Source organism: Macaca fascicularis, chromosome 15 (assembly GCF_037993035.2).
Source record: "Macaca fascicularis isolate 582-1 chromosome 15, T2T-MFA8v1.1".
Taxonomy (NCBI): Eukaryota; Metazoa; Chordata; class Mammalia; order Primates; family Cercopithecidae; genus Macaca; species Macaca fascicularis.
In genome coordinates, this window is record NC_088389.1 from 35,785,461 (window position 1) to 35,811,077 (window position 25,617).

Below are 25,617 nucleotides of genomic sequence, written 5' to 3' on the forward strand. Positions count from 1 at the left end.
TTTGCTGCTGCTGTTGTATCTCATTGAATCTCTCTGATTCTCAGAGAGAGATTTTGTCATCCTTGTTTTAAAGGTGAGGAAACAAGCTCAGAGAGGTGAAGTGAGTTGCCCAAGGTCCCACAGCAAGTCAGCTGACAGAGCCAGGATTTAAACTCAGATCTGGGCCGAGTCCACCCTTCTTCTCTGTGAGGTTCTCTGGGGGGCGGCAGGGTGGGGCAGGCCCCCAGCTCAGCCACCTCCCATGCCCTCCTCTTGCAGGTCATCCTTTTTCAGTACTAACGCTGCCGGCACTTCCGCATCTGCCCGTGGGCGCCCCACAGCTGCCCCTCAGCCGCTGAGATCCAGTGTCCAAGCTGCGGCCAGGAATCCACCCACCTCCGCATCCACCCCCGTCCACCATCCTGCCCACCACCAGGTCGGTTCCTGAGGCCTGGCCTTTCCCTCTCCTGCTGAGAACCAGAACCCACCAGGAGCACCACAGAGTCCTCCTTTTGGAAGGCAGAACTCCCTGAAATCTGGAATCAGGGTGGAAACAGCCTGCTTTTCCCATTTAAACAGGAGTCCTCTTCAACTTCAGCTGATTACAATAGCAAAAGGCGGAACTGAGTTGTGCAACGCCAACGGCCTTCTAATTTACAGGTTTCCCCCCCCACATTGGCCTTTATTTACTACTTCCTTGGAACCATCTCTGAATTCTGAATAGCTGACAACCCCCAATGTTATCCACTCTGTTGCTTTTGTCTGGAAAACTCTACAGTGTTTGTGGGATGTCCCCAAAGGAAAGCTATGTTCTAATTTTATCATTTCCATCTGTCTGGTTATGTCAAGTTAATTCAGAAAGAGAAGAGACAGTGACCAACCCTGAGAGGCCCAATAGGGCAGAGATAGAGGCCTGCCCAGACTAGGAGGCAGGGGGGATAGACAGGGAATGGGGAGAAGAAACACCCCCACTGGTTTGGAAATCAAGGAGAGGGCGGTGACATATTGGACCAGAAGAGGCACTAGCCATTTTAAGGAGAGGAAAGAGAAAACTCTGGGGTCAGGGAGAGACCCTACCCCTACCTAATTATCCAACGTATATGTAGGAAACATAGCAGAGATGGTATTCGATCTGTGCCATGACTCTTCTAAATGTTTGGACAGGTTAGAGTTGGGGACCCCTGTTGGCTACTTGTTGACCTCTCATAGTGGTGCTTGGGCCAGGTCTTCTCGATGGAAGGGGGATCCCTCATGGGGGAAAGGGAACAGAGCCCAGTGAAATGGTAGTCAGAATGTTAACCCTGGATCCATCTCTAAGTAGAGAGAGGGTGCCCATTGCCTAGGTGAGAGTGCCAAGCTCAGGATTCCAACTGGCACCTCTGAGCTTCCCCACCAATACTTCCTGGAGCCAGCCCCACCCACCCCTGAGAACAGAGGCCAGTCACAGCTGCATAACATCCATCCTGCTACAACTCTTCCACCCCAAACAAAAGGGCTCAGGCTACACATGACCATGATTTATGTTTTCAGGGGATGCCCATTTGTCCCAAGCTTATCCTGTAATTCTAGAACTACCTGGTGTCCTGATGCATTTTCCACTAGAGGTTACTAATCAGCATGTTTTAGCCCAAGTCTGCCTTCCTCCTGTGGTTAACCTGTTATGTTGCTTTTGGAAGGAGACTCTAGGACAGGGAAAGCAAGTTCATGGTACCTACGCAGCCGTTGTCTCTGTTTTTACCCATGGCAGACGTTGCTAATCAATGGCAGCTCTATCTCACTAAGTCTGGATAAGGTTTCAGAGTTGAAATGCTTGAAGTTGGCACTTAAAATGAAAGCCTATATGTCATTTTTGCTCTGGGATCTACAGGCGGGCTAGGCACAGGTGCAGCCCAAGAAGGGAACCTGCTTCCTCTCCCTTCCAAAGATGGTGACAGCTGACTGAGGGCAAAGAACAGGCACCACTCAGAACGTGGTGAGTACAGCTCAGCTCAGCACTCAGCCAGTGGTAACTTGTGCCCAGCGCTGTGCTAGGCGCTGACATTAACAGGAGCAACCAGGGCCAAATCCCTGGCCTTGGGGAGCTCAAATCTTTCCTTTGATTTTTGCTCCTGATCATCAAGGCCCCAGTGGCAACCGTGTGGTAAGTGGCCAGCCAAGCCCTGCCCAGGGTCACCCAACACCCACTCTGCCTTGAGCCTCTCCTCAGGGTCTATTCCTTGCGTGGATTATGTGGTCGTAGCATGTTACAGTTCAAACATGTCTCCACTACCCTGTTAAGAGCAGCCTGGGAACGTACAGGCCATCAAGACTATTTATTTAAATACAAAAAAAAAAAAAAAAAAAGGGGAAAACACACATACAGAGAAAAAAATTGTAAGCACTTTTTTTGTAAAACCAATGTCTGTTTTGTTACATACCTTTCATGTCGTGCTTTGTAAATGTCTTATTTGTGTAATAAAGTTAATGCAAGTAGAAGTGCTGGCACTGAAATCCAGAACATGATGGGATTCCATGTCTTTCCTGCTCTCTGGTGAAGGGCTTAGGTCCCTGGCTCCCAGCATACGTGCGCTGCTGGACAGTGTAATCCTCCTTCCTGGGAAACTGGTACTATTTCCCAGTTAGTAAACAATGCATTGTAGAGGCCTGATGATGGATTTCTTCTCTAAGTACTCAGTCACACCTGCTTCTTATCTAAGCTTTGGAGGGAATCAGGCTGCTTGATGCCCTCCGTTCCAGTCTCTGAACACACACTCTCTACTGGACCCCGCGCTGGCTCTGCACTCTCAGAAAAGGCTCCCAGCCAGACCCTGCCCTGGAGGAGCTCTCGGTCTGGCAAATACTGTGAGAGCCAAGGGGGTGGGTATTAGAGCTGGATCGTAGCAGACGAGAAGGTCACAGAATAGGTAAGCAAGAGGGTGGGGCAGGGAGGGAGGTGCAGAGGAGCCTATTTGGAAGATGGGGAAGCATTTAATAGGGTGAAGTTAAAGGAATATGGAATGGGCAGCAGGGCCCCAGCTTCTGCACAAGACTGGGTCTTACAGTGGTTTTGTCAGGCTCCAGAGCCACCTCGTAACCTGAGGAGTGAAAGAGCATCTTTCTGGTGGTTGTCAAATTTCTTTCAGCAGCAGAATCATTTGCTCAAGCTAAAGCTCCTGGTGTGGAGAGCAGAGCTGCCCTGCAGAATGCAGAGGCTTCCCTGGCCTGCTGTGGCCCTGCACAGAAATGAGTTGCTCAGAAACCTCAGCCCATGGTGCACATGAGTCACTGACTGCAGGGCCCCTCTCTTTATTCTATTAGTTTTTAAATCTGCCATCCTGACCCCATTTCTTGCTCCTCATACATCTGCTCTTCCAATCCATTTTCAAATGTTTAGATACATGTGTATCTTTGAAAATATGTGAGTTTAGTTGTGTGTTTCTTTACATGAATGTCCCTTCTGTTTTCAAAATACAGTTTGGAAACCACCAGTGGAGCTCAACTCTATCTACCAAGGTGACTGGCGTCTTGGGGAGAGGTGATCATCCCAAGTCTGCTCCCTGGTGCAGCTGAGAGTGAGCCCAGGCCTCCCTTCCCGCTGCCTCCTGGCTCTGCCCCAGCATGACGCCTCCAGGTCCCTAGTTTGAGATCCAATTTCCTCTCCTGCCTTCCAAGCCTGACTCACTGTTCTGCCTCCACTGGGCAGCCCTGGTGAGCCAGGGGACAGAGCACAGGGGGTGACAGGATCTAGCAACCTCTAAGGAGGAACAGTTAGACAAAGATCCAGGATGCATATGGCCCATGTGTGGCCCTGGAACATGTTGTCGCTTCCTCTTCTGATTTTTAGCTGACAAATGTGACCACCGGGATGATTTTGAGAAACGATTATATGCACCACTAACAAGTTGTTCTTTCAAGCAAACACATGTTGAATACCTACTATGCGCCAGGTCCCTTACTTGTATTATTTAACCACACGGCTACTGTATTGTTTTAAAGCATTATTACAACCATTTTTTATATGATGCCAAAGCCACAATCTTTTTTTTTTTTTTTTTTTTTTTTGAGACAGAGTTTCGCTCTGTCACCCAGGCTGGAGTACCATGGTGCAATCTCGGCTTACTGCAACTTCCACCTCCCGTGTTCAAGCAATTCTGGTGCCTCAGCCTCCCAAGTAGCTGGCATTACAGGCACATGCCACCATGCCCAGCTAATTTTTGTATTTTTAGTAGAGGTGGGGTTTCACTATGTTGGCCAGGCTGGTCTCAAACTCCTGGCCTCATATGATCTGCCCACCTTGGCCTCCCAAAGTGCTGGGATTAGAGGCGTGAGCCACCATGCCCAGCCTCCAAAGCCACATTCTTTCTATGGCACCATGCTGATTCTGTGCTTAGGAAATGGGGGAGCTGCCAAGAGGGAAAGACAGGCCTGAGTAATCATTCTTGGGCCTAACAAGCTTGTCCAACCCACCTTATTTGTTGTTGTTGTTTTTCTGTTCTGTTTTGTTTTAGACTTTCAGCAGCCTGAAGCCATGGTTTTTAGTTTCTGTCTCTAGTGATAAGCGGAAAAGAGGGATGAGGAAGGGGCTTCACTGGCCCAACCAGAAACAGAAACTAAGAACCCATGACTGCTGCAGGACTGGGTACAGTGATCAGGTCCTACTGCCCTCTGAGACCAAGCAAGTCACTCTGTCTCTCTGAACTTCAGATTCCTCATCCGCAAAAGCCTTCCCCTTGCAAGGCTGTTTTGAGGAGTGGAGATAATGCACACACACTACCTGCACCGGTTAGTGCTCAATTACGTCTATGTATTATAAAGAGATGGTTCTCAAACGTTCAGATGCATGCAAAATGCTGGGAGTGCAAATTACTGGGCCCCATTCCCAGAGATTCTGATTGGGAGGTCTAGGGTGGGTCCTGGGAATATCTATAGCTCACAATTTTGTCTAGGTGAAATGATGCCCACTGAGAAACAATCTTTTAAGGCAAATACACTTGGGGCCACTGACTGCAGAAAGTCTTTATTCCTAAGTTAAAAGTCAGGTTCTAGAACTACAGCCTGTCCCCCAGGGCAGCCAGTGCCAGCAGGGCAGATGGAAACCTCTGGTGGAGGCAGCCACAGAGTTCACAGCTTGGGCCTGTGACTCAAAATCTCGTCCTAGCCCTTTCGACAGGTACGGGTGATCCACTCGTGCTCGTCATCATCTGCAAGGAAAGAGGAAGAGCTGGTCATGCTTGGTGCTCGCTGGGACCTTCCCTGGCCTGGGGGGTTCCCAGGTGGGGCCTTGGGACTGGGATGGTCTGTGGATGGCCAGTCTGTTTAGCTTTGTGTGGGGAGGAACAGACCTTTCATTTACACTGAATGCCTTGGAGTGCTTGGTCTTGGGGAAATTGAACACAGAAGGGTTTCTAACTGGGTGCTGCTGGTGGAGGCAAGCATGAGACGGTCTGGCCACCCTAAGCTGGACTCATCCTCACAGGCAGAGAGCAGCTGCTTCACAGTTGGGCACTTGCCTGGTCTGACAGCCCACACACGATAGCCCCAGGACAGCGGGTCTAGGCCTTGCTGGTGGTGCTAGGAGACAGAGTCCTGAGGTTTTCATTTCCTTTCTAGGCTCTCCATTCTTGACCCTTTCAAGGACCCATGGTTTCCCCAGGGGACTAACACCCTCTTGTTTACTTCAGGCCTTTCAGTGGGGAATGGAGAGGAGCAGGAGCTCCTGGCTGTGCCCTGAAGGCCCTAAACGCAGTGTCTCCTTAGTTTAATCTTCATGACCAACCACCCAATGGGCAAGCCTTCTCCACCATTTTACAGATGAACAAACAGACGCTCGCAGAGGCCAAGGCACTTGTCCACAGCCACAGGATCAGTATGTGAGAGAGCTCAGACTGGAACCTAGGATTGTCCAGCTATAAAGCCTATGCTGTTTTTTAAACCTCAAATAGAGAGACTTGAATCACATTCTTCAGTCCACAGCATGCTGCCATCATCTCTCTGTACAAGACCCTTCTGTGGATTTACTTTATTTTCATTTTTCCTCCTTTCTCCTCCAAACCCACACTGGGTCCCTCCTCCACCACTACAGGGACTTACTCCAGTGGTGGGATAGAGACTCCTCAAAATGCATGCTGCTCTGTAAAATATGTGCTGTTGTTTTGTGTACAAGTGTGTTTTTAATTTACAGAAATGGCATTGTGCTGTGGCTTTCATTATGTCTCACATTTTTCACTCAAGACCTATTCTTGTTGCTGTGTGTACATCCAGCTCTTTGCTTCTTACTGCTACCTAATATTCCATGCTTGGCTTCCGTCACATTTTCCTCTCCGTGCTGGTGGTGGCTGCGGAGGTTGCCTGCAAGTCCCACTACCAGGAACAATGCTGGGACAAGCGTTCTTGGCCACACCCCTTCATGGATATGTGGAGAATGTCTCTTGGGGTTACATTCCTTCCAGGAGGAGGGTCAATGAGTCCTGCACATCCTTCCTGCAACGTCCTTCCAGCTGCCCATACTCTTTTCACACCACGCTGCCTCCTCCCTGCCTTCCTGCCTTTCCACCTTCCCGCCACTCCTCCCTTCCCTTGGTGCCACTCCCTGCCTTTAACCAGTTCTCCTGAGGGCCAGAGCACTGGAGGAGTTCTTGCCTCCTCTCCTTTCCCTGTGTCTAGCCCAGTGCCTCCTGCCTAAGAGATGGGAGGATAGGTCTGCCCACCCTCCTTGGGTGACAAATGGCAGATGCTTGGGAACAAGGGCACTCCCTGAGAGCTGAAACACAGAGGGCCGGCGGAAAGCTTCATGAATCAGATCCCCTGCTAGGGATGCCTTCCTTTTCTGTGAAAGGCACCAGACCCAGGGCCAGAGAGATGGAAGTTCACAGACAGCCTATGTGTGCTTGGTGCTTTGCAGACACTGTGTCTCATTGGATCTCTGTAACAGCCCAGTCGGGTAGGGGAGAGCCTTGTCCTAAGTCCATCGCCAGTGGATTCAAACCAAGGTTCACCAGGCTCTGCAGCCTGACCTCTCACCCCAGGGCAGATGTGAGCACGTCAGGAGCTGAGACTGCCCCCATATCACTAACCACCTCCCCACCATTTCTTTACATGAGACCTAAGGAAAACAGCTTGCTGCCTGGCACACTCTGGTAAGCAGCCAGTGAGCCTCAGTTTCCTCTGGGGAGGCTGCCTGGGAGTCCCCGCTGAGGCTGGGAAACCCAGGGGTGGGGAAAGCAGCGATGATGTGTCAGCACACAAGGAGTTAAGCGCTGGTGGAGCCCACTTTTGCCACACTGTGAGCAGCCTGGTTGATAATTACAGTTCTGAAGTCTCCAGGCTATTCGAATCAGTGCAGCTGCAACCTCTTCAGCAGTAACCCCTGAAACCAGACAAACTGGGTTTATTGTGCTGAACCAGTCCTCAGGCCCCTCCCTGATCGTTAAAAATTGACAGCAATGGACTTAACAGCCCTCTTCACTACCCCTTTCACTCTCTACCTGGCTGTACAGCCACCAATTTGAATCACAGATGCCTCCCCTCCCAGCAGCTGCTCACCAACCCTCCCTTCGCCTCCCCTGCGCCTCTCTGCGGCTCCCCTGGCCCTGCCACGCCAGGGTGAGGCTGCCGAAGCACATTTCATCAATATTTAAAATGGAATTAAACCTGCAGCTTTGATTAATGCCTCCCAGATCCTGGGAGTTGTGATTACTATTTTGCAAATTGCGATTGTTGGAATATGTTAATATGATTGTCTGAGAACATCTTCACCTTCTCAGATAATTTCTTCCCTTTTTGGTAGGAGGGGAGAGGGAAAGGAGGGAGAAAAAAGATGGGGGAAAAAACACCCCACAAACTCTTTAATCAATTGTAAATTATTACCCTTGGCACAACTGCTGGTGGTGCAGAGAGATGGAAGATTTCTGGTTTGGTGCATTGATCTTAAAAATTTTTGGTCCCTGCTGGCATGGTAATTCCACTCTGGGACACTATCTTAAAGGGATGATCTATTTGTCTCGGAACTATTTAGAATCAGGGAAAAGGAAAATGATGTACATTTCTAAAAATGAGGGAATGATTATTTTGTTGTATGGGCATTCATTTAACAAATAATTATGTACCAGGCATCGTGCTAGATTCAGGGAGTGGATACTGTAAGACACGTGAGGGGATATTTAACAGCTACTGAAAATAATTATTATGAAGTTTGTATAGCAGCATGGGGAAAATGTTTTTGATGTGATAATAAGCAAAAGAAAAATGGCAAGAAGAGACAAGAAATAAAAGTACACATAGTATATCCTATGTAATAACTGTGCACAGAAGAAAAATTAAATTGAAATGTGAATAATAGCCCTGCATAGTGGGACGAGAGTTTCTCTTTCTGCTTTTATTTCCCAAATCTTCTTTCACTAATGGGTATTGACAATAGAAAAAAAATTAACATAATTATTGGCCTTTGCCAGGCACGGTGGCTCACGCCTGTAATCCCAGCACTTTGGGAGACTGAGGTGGGTGGATCATGACGTCAAGAGATCAAGGCCATCCTGGCCAACGTGGTGAAACCTCATCTCTACAAAAATACAAAAATGAGCCGGGCATGGTGGCAGGCACTCGGGAAGCTGAGGCAGGAGAATCACTTGAGCCGAGGAGGCGGAGGTTGCAGTGAGCCGAGATTGCGCCACTGCACTCCAGCATGGCGACAGAGCAAGACTCTGTCTCAAAAGAAAAAAAAAAAAAAAAAAAAAGTCTGGCTTTTTTCCTACCCTCCAATTTAATGTCTTGGTAACTTCATGCATTTTGTTAATTGAAATAAGATACCTCAGCTGGACGTGGTGGCTCACAACTATATTCCCAACCCTTTGGGAGGCCGAGGTGGACAGGTTGCTTGAGCCTGGGAGTTTTAATCCAGCCTGGGCAACATGGCAAAACCACCTCTCTACAAAAAATAGAAAAATTAGCTGGGCATGGTGGCAAGGGCCTGTGGTCCCAGCTACTCAGGAGGTTGAGGTGAGAGGATCACCTGAGCCTGGGGTGATTGAGGCTGTGGTAAGCTGTGATCGCCTGGGTGACAGAGTTGAGACCCTGTCTCTAAATAAATAAATAAATAAATAAATAAAATAAAAGTTCTAGGTTCCTAGAAATACCAACAGGGTTCTTGAACTCCTGAAAAGCAAAAAGACCTTGCATAAAGATACTGGCAAAAATGCATAAAAATCAGAATATATAAATCCATGCAGGAGAATTCCAAGTAATTTATGTACTCTGTCCTCAAAGAGTTGGAGCACAAATCCCCACTTCTGAAGCATGACTGTGCGTAGTGACTTTCTTTTTTTTTTTTTTTTTTTTTTTTTTGAGACGGAGTCTCGCTCTGTCACCCAGGCTGGAGTGCAGTGGCTGGATCTCAGCTCACTGCAAGCTCCGCCTCCCGGTTTCCCGCCATTCTCCTGCCTCAGCCTCCTGAGTAGCTGGGACTACAGGCGCCCGCCACCTCGCCCGGCTAGCTTTTTGTATTTTTTTTAGTAGAGACGGTGTTTCACCGTGTTAGCCAGGATGGTCTCGATCTCCTGACCTCGTGATCCGCCCGTCTCGGCCTCCCAAAGTGCTGGGATTACAGGCTTGAGCCACCGCGCCCAGCCCGTAGTGACTTTCAAAGAGTACAGTATGGAAAGGGAGGAGGGGAAAGTAACTTTATAATGGAGAAACCTCACAAACACTACCTCAGTCAGGCGACCAAGGTTAACAGCAACATTGGTAAGTCGTGGTGACAGTCTGGACCCTTGATAGGATGGGATGAAAATGACACTTTACTTCTGTGATCTTCCTACCAAACCCACAACTCCAATCTAATCATGAGAAAAAACATCAGACAGATTCCAGTTGAGGGGCATCCTACAAAATATCTAACCAGTACTCCCCAAAACTGTCACCAAAAACAAGGAAAGCCTAAGAAACAGCTATGCCCCTGTGGAGCCTAAGGAGACAGGATGGGATCCTGGAATAGAAAATGGACATTAGGAAAAGGCATCTGTAAAAAGTATGGGCTTTAGTGAATCATAACATCACTATTAGTTCACTAATTGTGACAGATGTTCCATGAAATGTAAGATAGTCATAACAGGGAAATTGAGTGTGGGGTGTATTAACAACTGTGTAGTATCTTTGCGAGAATTCTGTTAATTTAACTGCTTTCAAATAAACAGTTTAAGAAATACATGAAAATCTAGAGCGCTCCCTAAAAGGTGAGATTCTCATGTTCTCTAAGAGGAGTGGACATCCCTTCACAGACCCAGACATCCAGATTGACATCATTCACTCCTTTTTCTTTTTTTCTTTTTTTTTTTTTTTTTGAGACGGAGTCTCGCTCTGTCACCCAGGCTGGAGTTTAGTGGCGTGATCTCAGCTCACTGCAAGCTCCGCTTTCTGGGTTCACGCCATTCTCCTGCCTCAGCCTCCCAAGTAGCTGGGCTAACTTTTTGTATTTTTAGTAGAGACAGGGGTTCACCATGTTAGCCAGGATGGTCTCAATCTCCTGACCTCATGATCCGCCCGCCTTGGCCTCCCACACTCCCTTTTCTTTCATGGTCCCCTCAGATCACAATTTTTGAATCTATACTTGTGTGTTTTTTTTTTTTTTTTGAGATGGAGTTTTTGCTCTGTCGCCCAGGCTGGAGTACAGTGACGCAATCTCGACTCACTGCAGCCTCCATCTCACGGGTTCAAGAAATTCTCCTGCCTCAGCCTCCCAAATAACTGGGATTACAGGTGTGCGCCACCACGCCTGGCTAATTTTTGTATTTTTAGTAGAGATGGGGTTTCTCCATGTTGGCCAGGCTGGTTTCAAACTCCTGACCTCAGGTGATCCACTGCCTCAGCCTCTTAGAGTGCTGGGATTACAGGCGTGGGCCACCGCGCCCCGCTTGAATATTTTCTTATATAATGTTTTTCTCTCCCATTAGACTGTAAGCTCTCGGTGCAGGGACCATGTCTGATTTGTTGACCACTAGACCCAGCATACAGTAGGCGCTTATAAATGCTCTCTCAGATGAAATCTGGAATAAGCCTTTTTCATTCTGACTTGTGTCAGTTGCCATCAACAAACATTTCCCATGCACCCCCTTCTCGGTATCTAGGTCTCAACTCAAATGTCACCTTCTCAATGACCCTAATCTAACTGCCTCCACTCCCAGTCACTCCATCTTGTCTTCATTTTATTTTCTCCATAGCATAAGCCACTCCCTGCATATGTATTTGTTTACGTGCATGTTGTCTGTTTCCCCATCCAGACTATAAGCTCCAGTGAGACCAGGAGCCCTGCCTGCTTGTTCACTACGATATCCCAGTGCTTAGGAGAGCATCTGGCACATAGTAGGTTCTCAGTTGATAGCTTTTGAATTAATGAATGAATTGGCAAGCCCAATTCTGTGGCCAGCCCTGTGGCCAGTGCTAGGGACAGATGGGACCGAGACCAGCAGCGAGTGCGGCCAGGACCCAGGTGCACTTGAGGGTTAGGTCTGTCTACCTGTGGGGCTGAACGATGTCTTTATTCCGGTTCTGAAGCTTTGGAAGTGACCTTGCTGCCACCTGCATGCCCTGCACTCATAGGTCATTAGGATAACTGGGCTTTTTATAGAGAAGAAAAGAAACGTACTGCAAGAGAGACCCCAAATCTGACTATGGGCTACCGCAATGAAAAACTTCCCTGAAAAGGCTCCCCACTTCTCTGCCTGGCCTTCAAGGTTGCCAGGTCCCCCTACTTCCCAGGCCTGCTTCCCAGGCCTGCTTCCCTCCCCACTTCCCTCCCATCTCCCCTCACGCTATAAAATGCAGTAGTCCATGTGCATGCTCACCAGTGCCTCTGTGCCTTTGCGTATGCTGTTCCCAAGGGACCACCCTTCCTCCTTCAGGACCTAGTTTGGGTTCAGGGCCTCTCGGAGCACAAGAGAGGCCCAAGGTACCTTCCATTTTGTAGTATTAGTGTATACAAAATTGAAGACAGGCCTAAGCAAGGTGATAACAATTACAGAATAGTTTAAACATTTACATTTGACAAATTACTACTTTTTTTTTTTTTTTTTGAGACGGAGTCTTACTCTGTCACCAGGCTGGAGTGCAGTGGCGCAATCTCGGCTCACTACAACCTCTGCCTCCCAGGTTCAAGTGATTCTCCTGCCTCAGTTTCCCGCGTAGCTGGGACTACAGGCATGCACCACCACGCCTGGCTAATTTTTGTATTTTTAGTAGAGATGGGGTTTCACCATGTTGGCCAGGATGGTCTAGATCTCTTGACCTCATGATCCACCCGCCTTGGCCTCCCACAATGTTAGGATTACAGGGGTGAGCCACAGCGCCCGGCTGACAAATTGCTACTTTTAACACAAACAACCAAATGTAATATGAGTGTGTTATTCTAGGATTTCTTCCAAAAAAGTGTAAGTTCACAGCGTGCTGAAGGCACTATGGTCAGGAAAAGGGGTGTGAATTTTGAGTTGTCTGATGAACAGGGTTTTCCTTCAGTCGTTCACAGTCCACACTTAAAGGCCCCATGAATGTGTGGGCTTGGCCTCATACCCTCTTGGCTGTCCCCTACCCCCACAGACCCCACCTGGACGTCAGCCTTCCCTGAGCCAAGGTCACAGTGTTGGACGTGGTCACCCCCTCCAGCCTGGGGCAGCCCTGTACCATTTACCTTTGATCGTCAGGGCCCAGCACAGATCCAGCACTCAGAAAGCATTTCATAAATACATGGTGAATAATGAATAAAGAAATGTAAATTTGGGGACATAAAAGCAATAGGTTTACCCTGTGGGGTTTTGACAAAGGGGGAAGAATTTCTTCCCCACCCTGGGCAAACGGAGCTCGTGAGAAGGCAAGGCAGGCATGCCAATGGCAAGTTCAAGGCCGCCAGCTGCTGGTTCCTTTTGTGACTTGAGGCAATAGATTGAGCAGCCCTACTACCTGGAGAGGCTGGGTTGTGTGGGGTCATACCTGGGCACTAACCCCACTCAGGAAGCTCAAAGTCTGGCTGGCCTGGGACTTGTCTCTCAGTGAAGGCGAGGAGGAACTGACCTGTACAGGGCACAGCTGTGCTGGGCCTGCTGAGCTGTGCCCAGGTCACCGGGTGACATTAGTGCAGCCTGCAGATCAGTGCAGAGCTGGGGGAAAAAGAGATCCTGAAAGTCTCAGAACACTGCATGGAAATACCAGCTCTTCAGAGGGTTAGCAGGGAGGGGGCAGTGTGGTATGATGGTTAAGAACTTGGGCATTGGAACTCTGTGCCACGAGTTTACAGACCTTGAGCAAGTGGCCTCACACCTCACTTGGTCTCATTTCCTCATCTACAAAGATGCCTGCCTTGAAGGCTTGCATGAGGACCAAGTGAGATCATTCCTAAAAAAGGTTAGCACAGCACTTGGTGCACAGGAAATGCCAAAAACCAAAAGAAACGCCAGAAGTTATCTTGTGAAGGTGGGATTTCAGGGTTCATGTGGCAACACAGCAAAGACTGGAAGGAGTTCTGGAGCAGAACAAGCCTGGATCCAATGCTGAGCCACTGACTCGCTGGGTCATTTTGGGCATGTCACTCCCATCTCTGAGTCACGCTCCTCGTCTTTGCAGCAGGTTTCACCAGACTTTCTGCAGAGGGCAGAGTGAGGACTGACCAGGATGAACAGCACTCGGTGGGCACCCAGGAATGGAAGCTACAATCACCATTGTGATGGGTCTTTCATTCCCAAACTGGATGCCTGTAGGGGAGCATCCTTAAGGGACTCGCTCAGGACACCCCCAGGACTTCTGGTTCCCTGCCAGGATGGAGGGGGGAGCCTATGGGAGGAGGAGGCCTTCACATGAGGACCAGTGCCATAAGGATCAAGGGCCATGGCTCAGCTAATAATTTTTGTTCAAAGCCAGCAGGGCAAGCCAGGGCAGACGAGCCCAGGGAAGGCAAGCAGGCAGATTGGGGTCACTGCACACCCACAGGCTGGGCTCTGCCTGCTCTTGGCACGCCTTTGGGCTGGGCACACCTGCGGTTACCGCTGCTATGCAGCTCCCACCCTATGTGAGTGAGGAGGCTGGGATGGGGACTAGAGAAGGGAGGAGACCAAGAGGAAACAAAGCGTCTGCCTTGGGAGAGTGGCAGAGCTCACACTGGCCAGGCACTTAGGAGGTGCCCAGCTCCGCGTGTATGTCGGGGGCTACATTCTTCCTCTCCTCAGTGAGTGAGATGGAGCTGTCTCCAATTATGATGAGGAAACTGAGGGGTGAAATGATTTGCCCCAATTCCTTCCATCAGGGCAGAGGGAAGGGCTCAGTGTGTCTGGCACCAGAGTCATGCTCGGAGAAGCTGCGAGTGTGTGCACAGACACAGGTGTGTGTATTTCCATCCAACTGCTCTCACACCAGCATAAGCATGAAGAGATGTGTGTGTGAGTGTGGGAGTGGCTGCAGCTGAGGGGAGGTGTGCACATGGTGTGTGGCTCATGCGACTGGCTGAATGTGGCAGGATGTGAGTCCCTAAAGTCTCAGTGTGTATCTTCACATGCAGAGGGCAGAGGCACTTCCAACCCAGGAAGCCCAGGGTTCATGCCAGAGACAGCCCAGGGCTCATGCCGAATGCCAGGGTGGCAGTGAGCACAGGGCTGGGCCAGGCCTTGGAGGAAGGAAGCTTCTGTCATAGGGGCTGTCATCTTTTGGGGGGTCTAGGCCCATCCTCAGAGGACTCCAGGCTGGGATCGGGGGTACATTGCAAAGCAGGCTCCCCAGCTTGTGGGCACCCATGGGTCCCATCCATCGCCCTGCCACACCCTCTGTGCAAATGCAGCCTACATGAACTGGTGGGGCAGGGCCACGGCAGTGCCACAGTGAGGGCAGCAATGCCCAGGCATCCCCATCACCACTCCCGACAAGAAAGAGGCTTTGAACTTTGCTGGCAGTGGTGGTGGCCAGAGGCCAAGACCACCGCATTGTCAATATTGACTGAGGAGTCATTGCCTAGGCAAAGCCCGCCACAGGGCAGGGAGGTGGAAGGCCTTGGGGCTGCTCTGGCTTTTCCCCATAGAAGAGCATCTTCTGGGCTGGGCAGAGGGCTGGGCCAAGCACCCACAAGCTTCTTAAGGCCTATTCAAATGTAAAAGGCTTAGAAAAAGATGATTGGCTCTAAATAGAAAAAAAGAGAAACTACAAAACTGAAATTAATAAATGTTATAATTAATGCATTCAGACTTAATTATTAAATGTAGAAATCAAAACAATTTTATTACACTTGACATCCATTTGTAGGCTCAATTTCCTCATTTTTTGAGAATTCTCCAGTATGCATGACTCTCAGGAAATCATGGCCAATTGTTGAAGACTCGTAGTAAAGCAGTTTACCAAGCAACAGCAAAATTTGTATATTTAATGTGGGATTTATATTTCGTGTGGATACACTTTGTTTTAATATGTGGAAATAATGGAGGTGGGGTCTCCAAGGTTAGGCCTAAGGCTGGATTTAGGACTATCACTGGGATGGGGCTAAGTCAGGGCAAGGAATATAGCTGCCTCATATTAGGAAGCACTTCCGTGTGCAAGGTGCCATGCCTGCCATCATGCAATCCTCATTAACACCTCTGTGTGTGCACAGCTTGTGTTATCTCAGGTAGGAGCCTTAGGTGCTTTAGTTGATGGGTGAGGGGGAAAGTTCCCATAGTCATAATGACCCTTGGAAATCTCTTGGGAAGGTCCCGTGCTGGAGATGGACATCTCACTAAGTGCCACACAGCCAGACTTCTTATTTTTTAAAATGTTTTATAGACAGGCGGTCTCTCTGTGTCACCCAGGCTATAGTGCATGCTATGATCATGGCTCACTGCAGCCTCTGAACTCTGGGCTCAACAGATCCTCCTACCTCAGCTTCCCGGGTTGCTGAACTCCAGGCGTGCCACCACCCCTGACTAATTTTAAAAAATCTTTTTTGTAGAGACGGGGTCTCAGATTGTTGTCCAGGCTGGTCTTGAACTCCTGGCTTCAAGCAGTCCTCCCACCTTAGCCTCCTAAGGTGCTGGGATTACAGGCACATGACGCTTGGCCCACAAAGACAGTCTTCTGACAATTGTTAGAAAGTTTGTCTTGCTGTTAAGGTCCAGATGCATATGAGTAGTGTTTATGGGTGACGCTGATCAAAACATACATATCAGTTGCCTCCTTAGTGCAGTAGGTAGCGCTCAGTCTCATAAAACATACATATCTTTTTTTTTTTTTTTTGCAGATGGAGTCTTGCTCTGTCACCCAGGCTGGAGAGCAGTGGTGTGATCTTGGCTTATTGCAGCCTCCATTTCCCAGGTTCAAGTGATTCTCCTATCTCAGCCTCCTGAGTAGCTGGGATTACAGGCACCTGCCACCACATCTGGCTAATTTTTGTATTTTTAGTAGAGGTGGAGTTTCATCATGTTGGCCAAGCTGGTCTTGAACTCCTGACCTCAAGTGATCCGCCCACCTCAGTCTCCCAAAGTGCTAGGATTACAGGTGTAAGACACCGCGTCCAGGTACATATCTTTAAATGCTAGAATCATCCTCCGTGGCAAGGTGCTCCCAGGACAGGAGGCACACAGGGATGGAGATGACTGATGTAGTGTCCTCACATTTGCTGCAGAACACGTGTGTGCTGAATGGAGAGGGGATGCAAAATCACCAAGACTATTGATGTTGCTGTTCCTCCTGCTTCCTAGTGCCCCCTTTTCTTTTTGAGCATTTATAATTGAATCCACGTTCACTAAACATGTCCATGACGCCTAGCTGCTGTCCTAAGGCAGTTCAGAGGAACCAAGTGCCATGGCCAAGGTCACTCTATTGGCCTGACCCCACAGGCTCTGCTTTGACCCTCTGCTCCTTTTGGCCCCTAATCCCTGGCTGCATGTGGATGACGGACTGAAGGGGCCCTGGCAGACAGGAGCCTGTTGTCCAGTCGTCAAATGTTGAGGGCTGAATTAAGACTAGAGCAGTGACAACAGTCAGCAGGGGTGTTAAGGAGGAATCTGCAGAAGTCTGTGACAGACCAGAACTCACTGAATCCTCACAGCAGTCGTGGAAAGACAATGTCGTTACCTCTTTTACAGGGGAGGCTACTGAGGCTCAGAGATGAAGGTGTCTGCCCGAGCTCACCCAGCTCATGTGAGTGGGTGCAGGGTGATAGCCAAGTCTGTCTTTGGAGCTGCAGCCTTGACTTCTACTCACTTCCCTGAGGAACCTTTCTGCAACTCCCGTCTTTACTCCTCACCATCTGAAGGACTGAAGCTAAACTCCCTAACCTGCTATTCAAGGCTCTCTCCAGCCCACACTGGGTCCCTCTGCCTTGAATGCCCCACTGTAGACCCATTCCTCCACACTCATCAAAGTCTAGTCTGAGGCCTCCTTGACACCTTCCCCATTCCCCAACACACAAGCCTTCTCAGTTGCTCCATCTGGAGCACCCTGTACCCCTGTGTCTTTCTGGGCCTTTGCCCATATTGCTCCTTCCCTTCCATGCAGCAGAATCCACCTCTCATCCTTTTAGGCCTTGCCAAACTCCACCTTTTCCACGACAGCATCTGGACTGCTTCTCTGTGTGTGTAGCACACTGTGAATGTAGCCCCTGGTGCCACTGAAATAGGGATACTCCCAGTTTTCTGGAAAGAATCGCATATTCAATATTTAAAATTAAACATCGTAGGGAATATAGAATTGTGTTGGACTGCTTCCTATGCTTTTTAATGGTTTATGTTATTTTGATTCCTAAGCTATATTTTGAGGGGTGGGAGTTTCTTTACAGTCTTTCGAACATTTACGCTCCCTAAAGGGTCCAGGCCTCTATCTGGAGAATACCCACCCCAGTCTTGTGACTGTCTATTTATGTATATGTTCCCCCTAGCCCTACACTGGTTTTGGTGTGGGGGGTAGCAGGCACTGGGTCTGATCCCCAAGTGAAACCCTGGTGGATGCAGGGGCTCAACAAAGGCCTGTGTCAAGGGGAAACTTAGGGGGCCTAAGGCTCTAGGTGCATAAGAAATTATGAGGATGATGGGGACACGTCCATAACAGAATGCCAGGGGCTAGGCAGAGAGATCAGAAAACCACAGTCCTTAGTCCAGTCTTGAAATTAGAGTTAAAAGCAGATGGGAGGAGGCCAGACTGCAGTTTGCCATGGTAACACTGGCTCCTCCCTTTGGGATGTGGAGTTAAGGAGGCCCCTGCTTTTCACCTTTTCATCCTGGGTGTAAAAGGATCACGACTGTGATTGTCAACATGCACCAGGTGCTTCTTTTGGGCCAGCCGTTGTTCTTGCTGGAGTGTGTCATCTCACCTCATGCATGTCATCTCACCTCATGCATGTCATCTCACTTCAGGCCACAGCCCTGGAAGGGGGGTCTATTTCTGTCCTCATTTTTTCAGGAGAAGAAACTGAAGCTCAGAGAAGTTAAGGGCCTAGCTCAAGGTCACACAGCTGGTGAGTGGCAGAGTTGGGATCTGCCTGCAGATCTGGCTGGCTCTCAATACCTGCCTGTGACCCTGTCTGCGTCTCCTGGTCCTGAGGGGTTTCAGTCAACGGTGCTGAGTTCCAGAGTCTGGGCTGAGGAAGAGAGTAGGCTCCAGCCCCATAGGGTCTGGCTTTCCACTCACTTCTATTAAAGGAGACAAAACAAATCATTACAGTGCTGGCCTGGGTTGACTCCAACAATGGAAGGGGAAGCTGTGTTCTTCGAATGCCTCCAGGAGGCTGCCATGTGGGGGTTGGAGGGTGGCAGGGGAGGAATTGTACCAAAATCTGATGGGCGCCATGGCTGGAAGGGGAATTTCCAGGGCCTTTGGAACTGGGGTGGGGAGAGAGGATGGCAATGGGCAATTCCTGCAGTCCAGGGAGAGGCGGCAAGCTGGGCAGGCTGTTATTCCTAGAGCAAAGGTCTTGACAGGGATCTATGGATGCCTTCCAAGTGGCCAATCCCGCCCTCTGTAGGCAAAATTCTGTTTGTGAATTCAAGTGTATTTGTCTGGGGAGAGGTCTGTAGCTGGGCCTAGATTCTCAGAAAGGTTCATGGTTCAGAAAAGGCCACAGCATATTTTGTCAGTTCAGAGCATGGCCTCCGGTGTCAGAGGGACCTGGGTTCACACCCTGGTTCCTCCCTTTACTAGCTGCTTGATTGTCAGTAAATAACTTACTCCCTGAGCCTCAGTTTCCGCATCTGCCAAATACGAATAATGGTCTATTCCTCAAAGAACTGGGATGTGGTAAGTCCCTGGCACCGTGGAGGCATTCGATACTCATAACTTTCCTTCCTACCCCTTTTGCTTACAACAAATGCCCGTCTGCTGGCAGGGACGTGTGATTGGTGCGGGCATTTGATTTGGCAGTTACAGCGTATTATCCCTCCACAAAGCCTTCATTATGGTGCTGCTAACAACACTGCAAATAAAGCATGGATGTCCCTGCGTGCCAGCCTCCAGGTGATTATAACATTTCGGTAAATTGCCTTTTGTCTCGCTAGAGGGATGACAGCAGGAGGGGGCTGTGGGGGAGTCTTACTCGGCCATTTTGCAGAAACCGCAAGGGAAGCACTGTGGCAAGGTAGCCTGGGTTTGCAGAAGGAGTTCCAGCCAGCAGTGGGAAACCAGGGTACCAGCCCTGGCTCTACCACAGACAGGCTGTGTGGGGCTGGACACGTGATTTGCCCTCTCTGGGTCTCAGATTTCTCATCTGTCAAGGGAAGGCAGTGGCTTCAAGATTAGGGGAGTCTTGGTTTGTCAGTGTCATTGAAAGACTTGTTCATTGGCCGGGAGCGATGGCTTACACCTGTAATCCCAGCACTTTGGGAGGCCGAGGTGGGCAGATCATGAGGTCAGGAGATCAAGACCATCCTGGCTAACACGGTGAAATCCTGTCTCTACTAAAAATACAAAAAGTTAGCCAGGCTTGGTGGTGGGTGCCTGTAGTCCCAGCTATTGGGGAGGCTGAGGCAGGAGAATGGCCTGAACCCAGGAGGCGGAGCTTGCAGTGAGCTGAGATTGCGTCACTGCACTCCAGCCTGGGCGAAAGAGCGAGACTCTGTCTCAAAGGGAAAATAAAAAAAGAATGACTTGTTCATTGGCCAATTTTTGAGCAAGAAAGTGGGCAGAGAACTATCTGCAACCTTACACTCTTTGGATGTGTACTTTTTATATCTCTATAAACTATAGGGCTGCTAGGGAGGCCCTCGGTTCTTTCTTTCTTTCGCTAGTAAACTCCAACTTTTCATTCAAAGTCAGCTCTAACATTATCTTTAGCTTTGAAGTCAGCTGGACCTGGCTGGCTTCCAATTCCAGCTCTGCCACTTGCTATCAGTTTGACTTTGGGCAGGCATTTCACCTTTCCTCAGTTTCATCATCTGTAAAGTGGGAATAACAAGGATAACGACTTTGCGGGATTACTGTGGAGATTAAATAAAATAAAATATATGTAAAGGGCTTAGACCAGTGCCTGGAACACAGTAAGAAGTTGGCAAATGCTGGCTATTATTATTATCCTGCTTTATCACTCTATCAAATAGAATATAGACACCTTTGTATAGCAGTAGATCTATTTCTTCACTGCCATTTTAAAATGATTGCATTGTATTCTATATTAAGAATAAACTATATGTTATTTAACCAGTCCTTTCCTATTGGACACTGGGGATGTTTCCAGTTTTCAACTGTCTAAACAATGTCAGAGAAAAATTAGAAGACTAAAGCGGTCTTTCTTCTCTACGTGTTCACTGTGCCGCTTAAATTTCACCCTTTTCTAAAGCTGGGTGGGGAGCAGATAAACCTCACGTCTGGGAGCTTTTCGTCCATGCCTCTTTCAACAGATGATCTTGGAGCTGGCCAGAAGTGGAAAGTGGGAAACCTGGGGAGGCAGGTGAGCCTGAGTGTGAATTCAGGCTCCTGCCAAATTTCCTGGAGAGATTCTTTAACCCCACTGAGCCTCAGTTTCCTCATTGTCAAACAGGGATCACATGAGTACTCCCTACCCCTTGGTTGAGGGTCTGGTGCATGGCAAAAGCTCAGTCATCGTTAGCTGTCACCACCACCATCATCGCCATCTTCTTCATGATTCTAGTGGTGGCAGCCGAGTCACATAAGCCAGGTTACTTTTCAGACCCCAATTCACACCCCTTATTCCCATTGTCCATTTAATGGAGTGTGCATTCAAATGAGGCTTGTGGTTTTGATTTTAAATTCTGTCTGGAACCCACAGGTTCAAACGCAAAAGGGCGCTCTCTGCAAATAATCACTGGTGTGTGATATTTTTAAGAAGCCAAAGCCATTGTTTCTGATTGAAGGAAAGTTGGTGCTATTTTGAAGAGCAGCACGATTAAGCGGTGGCGTTATCTCTTTAACCATTGGGAATTATACGCTGTTTGAAAGATTTGTGAGCTCTAGGACATTTGCCAGATGTGCTTGATTCGACATTTCAGACAACAAAGGGGATAATGTTGGCGGGAATCTTGACGGCATTTCTGATGATCAGGATATTCTTTGAGGATGGTACTGAGACCTTTCGGGGAAGAATTTCAGCTTTTTACATAAACTAATTTGGGATGCTCACTCTCTGTCTTCCACAAAGCAAATTTAGTTTATTGTTAGTTGTATATGTTAAAATGGTTACGAGGGTTTTTTCTTTGAATATTAATAATGTGTCTTTCATCTGAGACACTCTCATGGGGTATCATTAATTGGGAGGAGGGAGTAAAGATTAGTAGTACAGTTCTTTTGCAAATGATTACTACTAGTAACATTGAGGCAAGTAACAGCCCCATGAAAGAGATACTCATACAAACTGCCAGCGAGGTTCTAGCTTATCCTTCCTAAGAGGAGTGACAGGGACGTGTAGGAGGGGGAAGGGCTAGAGTTAGTCTCCCAATTTCCCATCGTAATCGTAGTAAAGGCCATTCACCCAAATAGCTCCAAATGCTTCTTTATTAGCTCACAGTGTATAAAGGACCCTTTTCCAAATGAAGTAGCATCTGATTGTGGGGACTGTGGTGTTTTTGTCTTAAAGCTCTAAGATGGACCGTTTCATTCACTTGGGAACCTTACTGAGCTCCCACTGGGTGCCAGGAACTGTGCTTGGTGGAGGAACAACTATGAATCAGACATGCCCCTATCTAGAGAGGAGATAGAGGAATACAGAATAAACCAGAACCATGAAGCTGGCAAGAAGAATGAAAAGGACAGGCTTTGGGAAGATTGGGGCTTGAATCTGACTGTATCACTAGTTGTGTGACATGAGCAAGTTATTAACCTGAGACCAAGTGTCTTCATTGCAAATTGCAAACTGTGTCTCATGCAAATTGCCCACTTGGGGTGGCAGGGAGGAGCATACAAGGTAAGCTGGGTTTTTTGTTTTTTGTTTTTTGTTTTCAGACCAAGTCTTGCTCTGTCATCCAGGCTAGAGTGCAGTGGCACGATCTTGGGTCACTGCAACCTCCTCCTCCCAGGTTCAAGCAATTCTTCTCCCTCAGTCTCCTGACTAGCTGGGACTACAGGCATGTGCCACCATGCCTAGGTAATTTTTGTATTTTTAGTAGAGACAGGGTTTCACCATGTTGACCAGGCTCCTGGCCTCCTTGAACTACTGGCCTCAGGTGATCTGCTCGCCTCAGCCTCCCGAAGTGCTGGGATTACAGGCGTGAGCCACTGTGCATGGCCAAGGTAAGCTGTTAAGGTGCTTGGCACAGAGCCTAGCAAGGATCCTCCACAATAAGCATTCCTTTCCCAGCTTGTCTCCCTGAGCTGTGGATGCACAGGCAAAGCCACATGCTCTCCTTTGAGGGTTGCAGGCAAAAACTTCACGGCCTTCTGTTATGTGCTGAGCATTGAGAGACGAGGACTGAGATGGGTGGAGAAAAGAGGAAAAGGTATTCTGCGCTGGGGGAATATATGAGGTGAGAATAGGCAGTAGGAAGTGCTGTGTGTTTATCAATGGATGCCAGCTAGTCCTGTTGGACTAGAACACAGGGCAGAAGAGACAGCAGGATGGAAGGTGGACCTTCAAAGTTATGCTGGGGCTCTGAATGCCATAATCAGTGTTTGCAGACCCCAAAGTTTCAGCAGCACGTCATTTTCCAAGCAAAACCCTTGAGGAGGCAGAAAGACAGCATATCCAGGCACATCTGTCTCCCTAGAGACTCCTCTCAGGCACCTAGAGAAAGCTTAACAAATCCCAGGCTCTCACTTCTTTCTCTCCAGACTGAGTCAATAATCATCATAATGATAACAGCCACAATTACCAATCACAGGACACCTATTTTGGACCAGGTGCTGTCCTATGTATTTTTAATACTTAATCTCATTTTTTTCTAACCATAATTCCTCCAATAGGTACTACCACAATGCCCCTTTTACAGATAAGGAGAGTGAGGCTCCAAGGGGAAAAGTAACCTACTCATGATCACAGAGCTGGTCAGTGGTAGATCTAGGACTAGAGGCCAGCCTGAGGCATGGATTCCAGGCCCCAGGCTTTTAACCACCACACCGCACTGTCTCTCTCACCTCTCCCAGCTCTCCAGCCTCTGTGGGGCAAGATATCCTAACTCAGTCTCTTTTTTGTTTTGTGTTTGCAGTATTGATTAGAATATATAATAACTGTCTACAGTTGCTATCATTTATGGCTTTATGGTCCCAAGGTAAGCAGCAGTAGGGGGTAGTGGAGAGACAACTGGGCTGTGGTAAGATGGGAGTGGGTTTGAGTCCAGCTTCACTATCACACATCTGTCATTCATCACTCCAAGACCTAGTTTCCCAATCTCAGGATGAGCCCATTCCCAGCTCACTGGATGCATGAGAAGTCTATGAGATGCAAGGCTCATGAACTCAAAGGCTTTAAGGTGGGTACCAGAAATGACTGATGCTGCTAGGGTCACACAGCAGGGAGTGGGAGGGATCTGGGCAGTGCATGGTCTCACCTAGGTGCTCAAACCCAAGCAGCTTCAAGAATTGGACCAACCAAACAAAAACTGCAACCAGATTTGTCCTGAGAGCCACTGGGTTGAGACCTCTGACAGATGTTAAACTGCTTTGAAAACTTGGATGTGCATAGAAATATAATGGATTCTTTTTATTATTCAAAATCATAAGTTGTCTGTCATGTGCCAAGTATTGAATTTGGTATGATTAGTTGAACAATACGAGGGACCTGGGAGCAGGTGCTCTGCCTGCCTGCATGCTTTGTCTTTTACAAACATTTAATCAGCTCCAACTCATGGGACCCATGTGCGATGCTGGGGACACAGTGATGAATCAGACACAGTCACGTGGTCCCTGCCCTCAAGCTGCTCCCAGACTTGTGGGGGAGACAGGCTAATAAAGATACTTCTACTGTCCAGGGCTAAGTGCTAAGAGGTAGGCTTGGAAGGCACAGAGGAGGGACGCCCAGCCCAGACACAGCAGTGGAGTGGAGGACAGAAGAGATGGTCGGGGAAGGCTGCCTAGAACAATGGTCCACCAACAGCTGGTCCCACCTTTGAGAAGGTTGTAAAATCAATTTAGTGCCTAGCAATCAGCATTTTTAAAAATAAACAGAATAGAAAATATCGGGCCAGGCGCAGTGGCTCACGCCTATAATCCTAGCACTTTGGGAAGCTGAGGTGGGTGGGTCACCTGAGGTCAGGAGTTCCAGACCAGCCCGGCCAACATGGTGAAACCCTGTCTCTATTAAAAATACAGAAATTAGCTGGGTGTGGTGGTGCGTGCCTATAGTCCCAGCTACTCGGGAGGCTGACACAGGAGAATCACTTGAACCTGGGAGGCGGAGGTTGCAGTGAGCTGAGATCGCACCACTGCACTCCAGCCTGGGTGATAGAGACTCCATCTCAAAAAAAAAAAAAAAAAAAAGAAAATATCATAGAATGTTGCATGTACAAAGATACATACATCACACATGTGCACCTGTGTGTATCCTGGGTCATGATGTAAAACATTCCTTACTGTGGGTCGAAGGTTTGAGAGCTATAGTTAGAGAGAATATGTTGCCTGCCCTGAACCCCAAAGCCTGGCACATAGTAGATGTTCAGAGAATTTTGATACGTGGAAGGATGGATTTAAATTCTCACAGCAAAGGTGACTCTTCTGCTGGTGGCCCAGCCCGTGACCTGCTGAACAATAAGCATCCCCAGCTTTGACCCATGCAGGTGGCATATGCTTCATAACAGCAGTGGCTGAGGGCCCTGTGTTTACTCTGGGATGGCCTCAGTCACCCATCTCAGGCCCAGAGGCCCAGCAGCCTGCGCTTTCAGGATGCCAACAGGAAGAACTGTTTGTGGGGGTAGATTGGAATGCAGCAGAAAGAGGTCCCTGGGGAAAACAGAAGAGGGACAGAAGCCTGAATCAGTCCCTCAAAGGGTGAGGTGAGTCAGGGGTAATGACTAGGTGGCCACAAACAGAGCCTCCTTTTTAGTGGTTTTCAGGACACTCTGAACTTCATCTGTCCTATAATATCAGGACCAAAATACTCCTTGGCTACCTTTCTCCTCCATCATAGACTCCTACTTAATGTTGGAAGGGCCCTAGACATTATCCAGTTCAACTCTCTCATTTTATCCATGAAGAGAAAGGGGCCCAGAGAGGGAAGGCATTGGCCGGGGGTCATCCAGCAGGCAGCCTGAGAGCTGGGGCCAGGACCAGGAACCCAGGTCACCTACCCCATCA

General features: G+C 48.6%; 2 protein-coding genes across 10 annotated transcripts in view; one reads left to right on the plus strand and one right to left on the minus strand.

The window, feature by feature from the left end:
- Positions 1 to 17,637, plus strand: part of LHX6 (LIM homeobox 6) — a 41,619-nt gene extending 23,982 nt beyond the window's left edge. For 7 of the 8 annotated variants that reach the window (XM_005580886.5, XM_005580887.5, XM_045373780.3 and 4 more), the window contains one exon: positions 259 to 2,473. In XM_005580886.5, the coding sequence (XP_005580943.1) occupies positions 259 to 279 (21 nt within the window). In that variant the 3' untranslated portion in view covers positions 280 to 2,473. Of the gene's footprint in view, positions 1 to 258; positions 2,474 to 16,189; positions 16,264 to 17,036 lie in introns of those variants that run through there. The other variant, XM_065530120.2, reaches the window with a different exon arrangement.
- MORN5 (MORN repeat containing 5) overlaps positions 3,947 to 25,617 on the minus strand; it is a 41,468-nt gene continuing 19,797 nt past the window's right edge. For both annotated transcript variants that reach the window (XM_005580885.5, XM_015436759.4), the window contains one exon: positions 3,947 to 5,159. In XM_005580885.5, the coding sequence (XP_005580942.2) occupies positions 5,113 to 5,159 (47 nt within the window). In that variant the 3' untranslated portion in view covers positions 3,947 to 5,112. The remainder of the gene's footprint in view (positions 5,160 to 25,617) is intronic.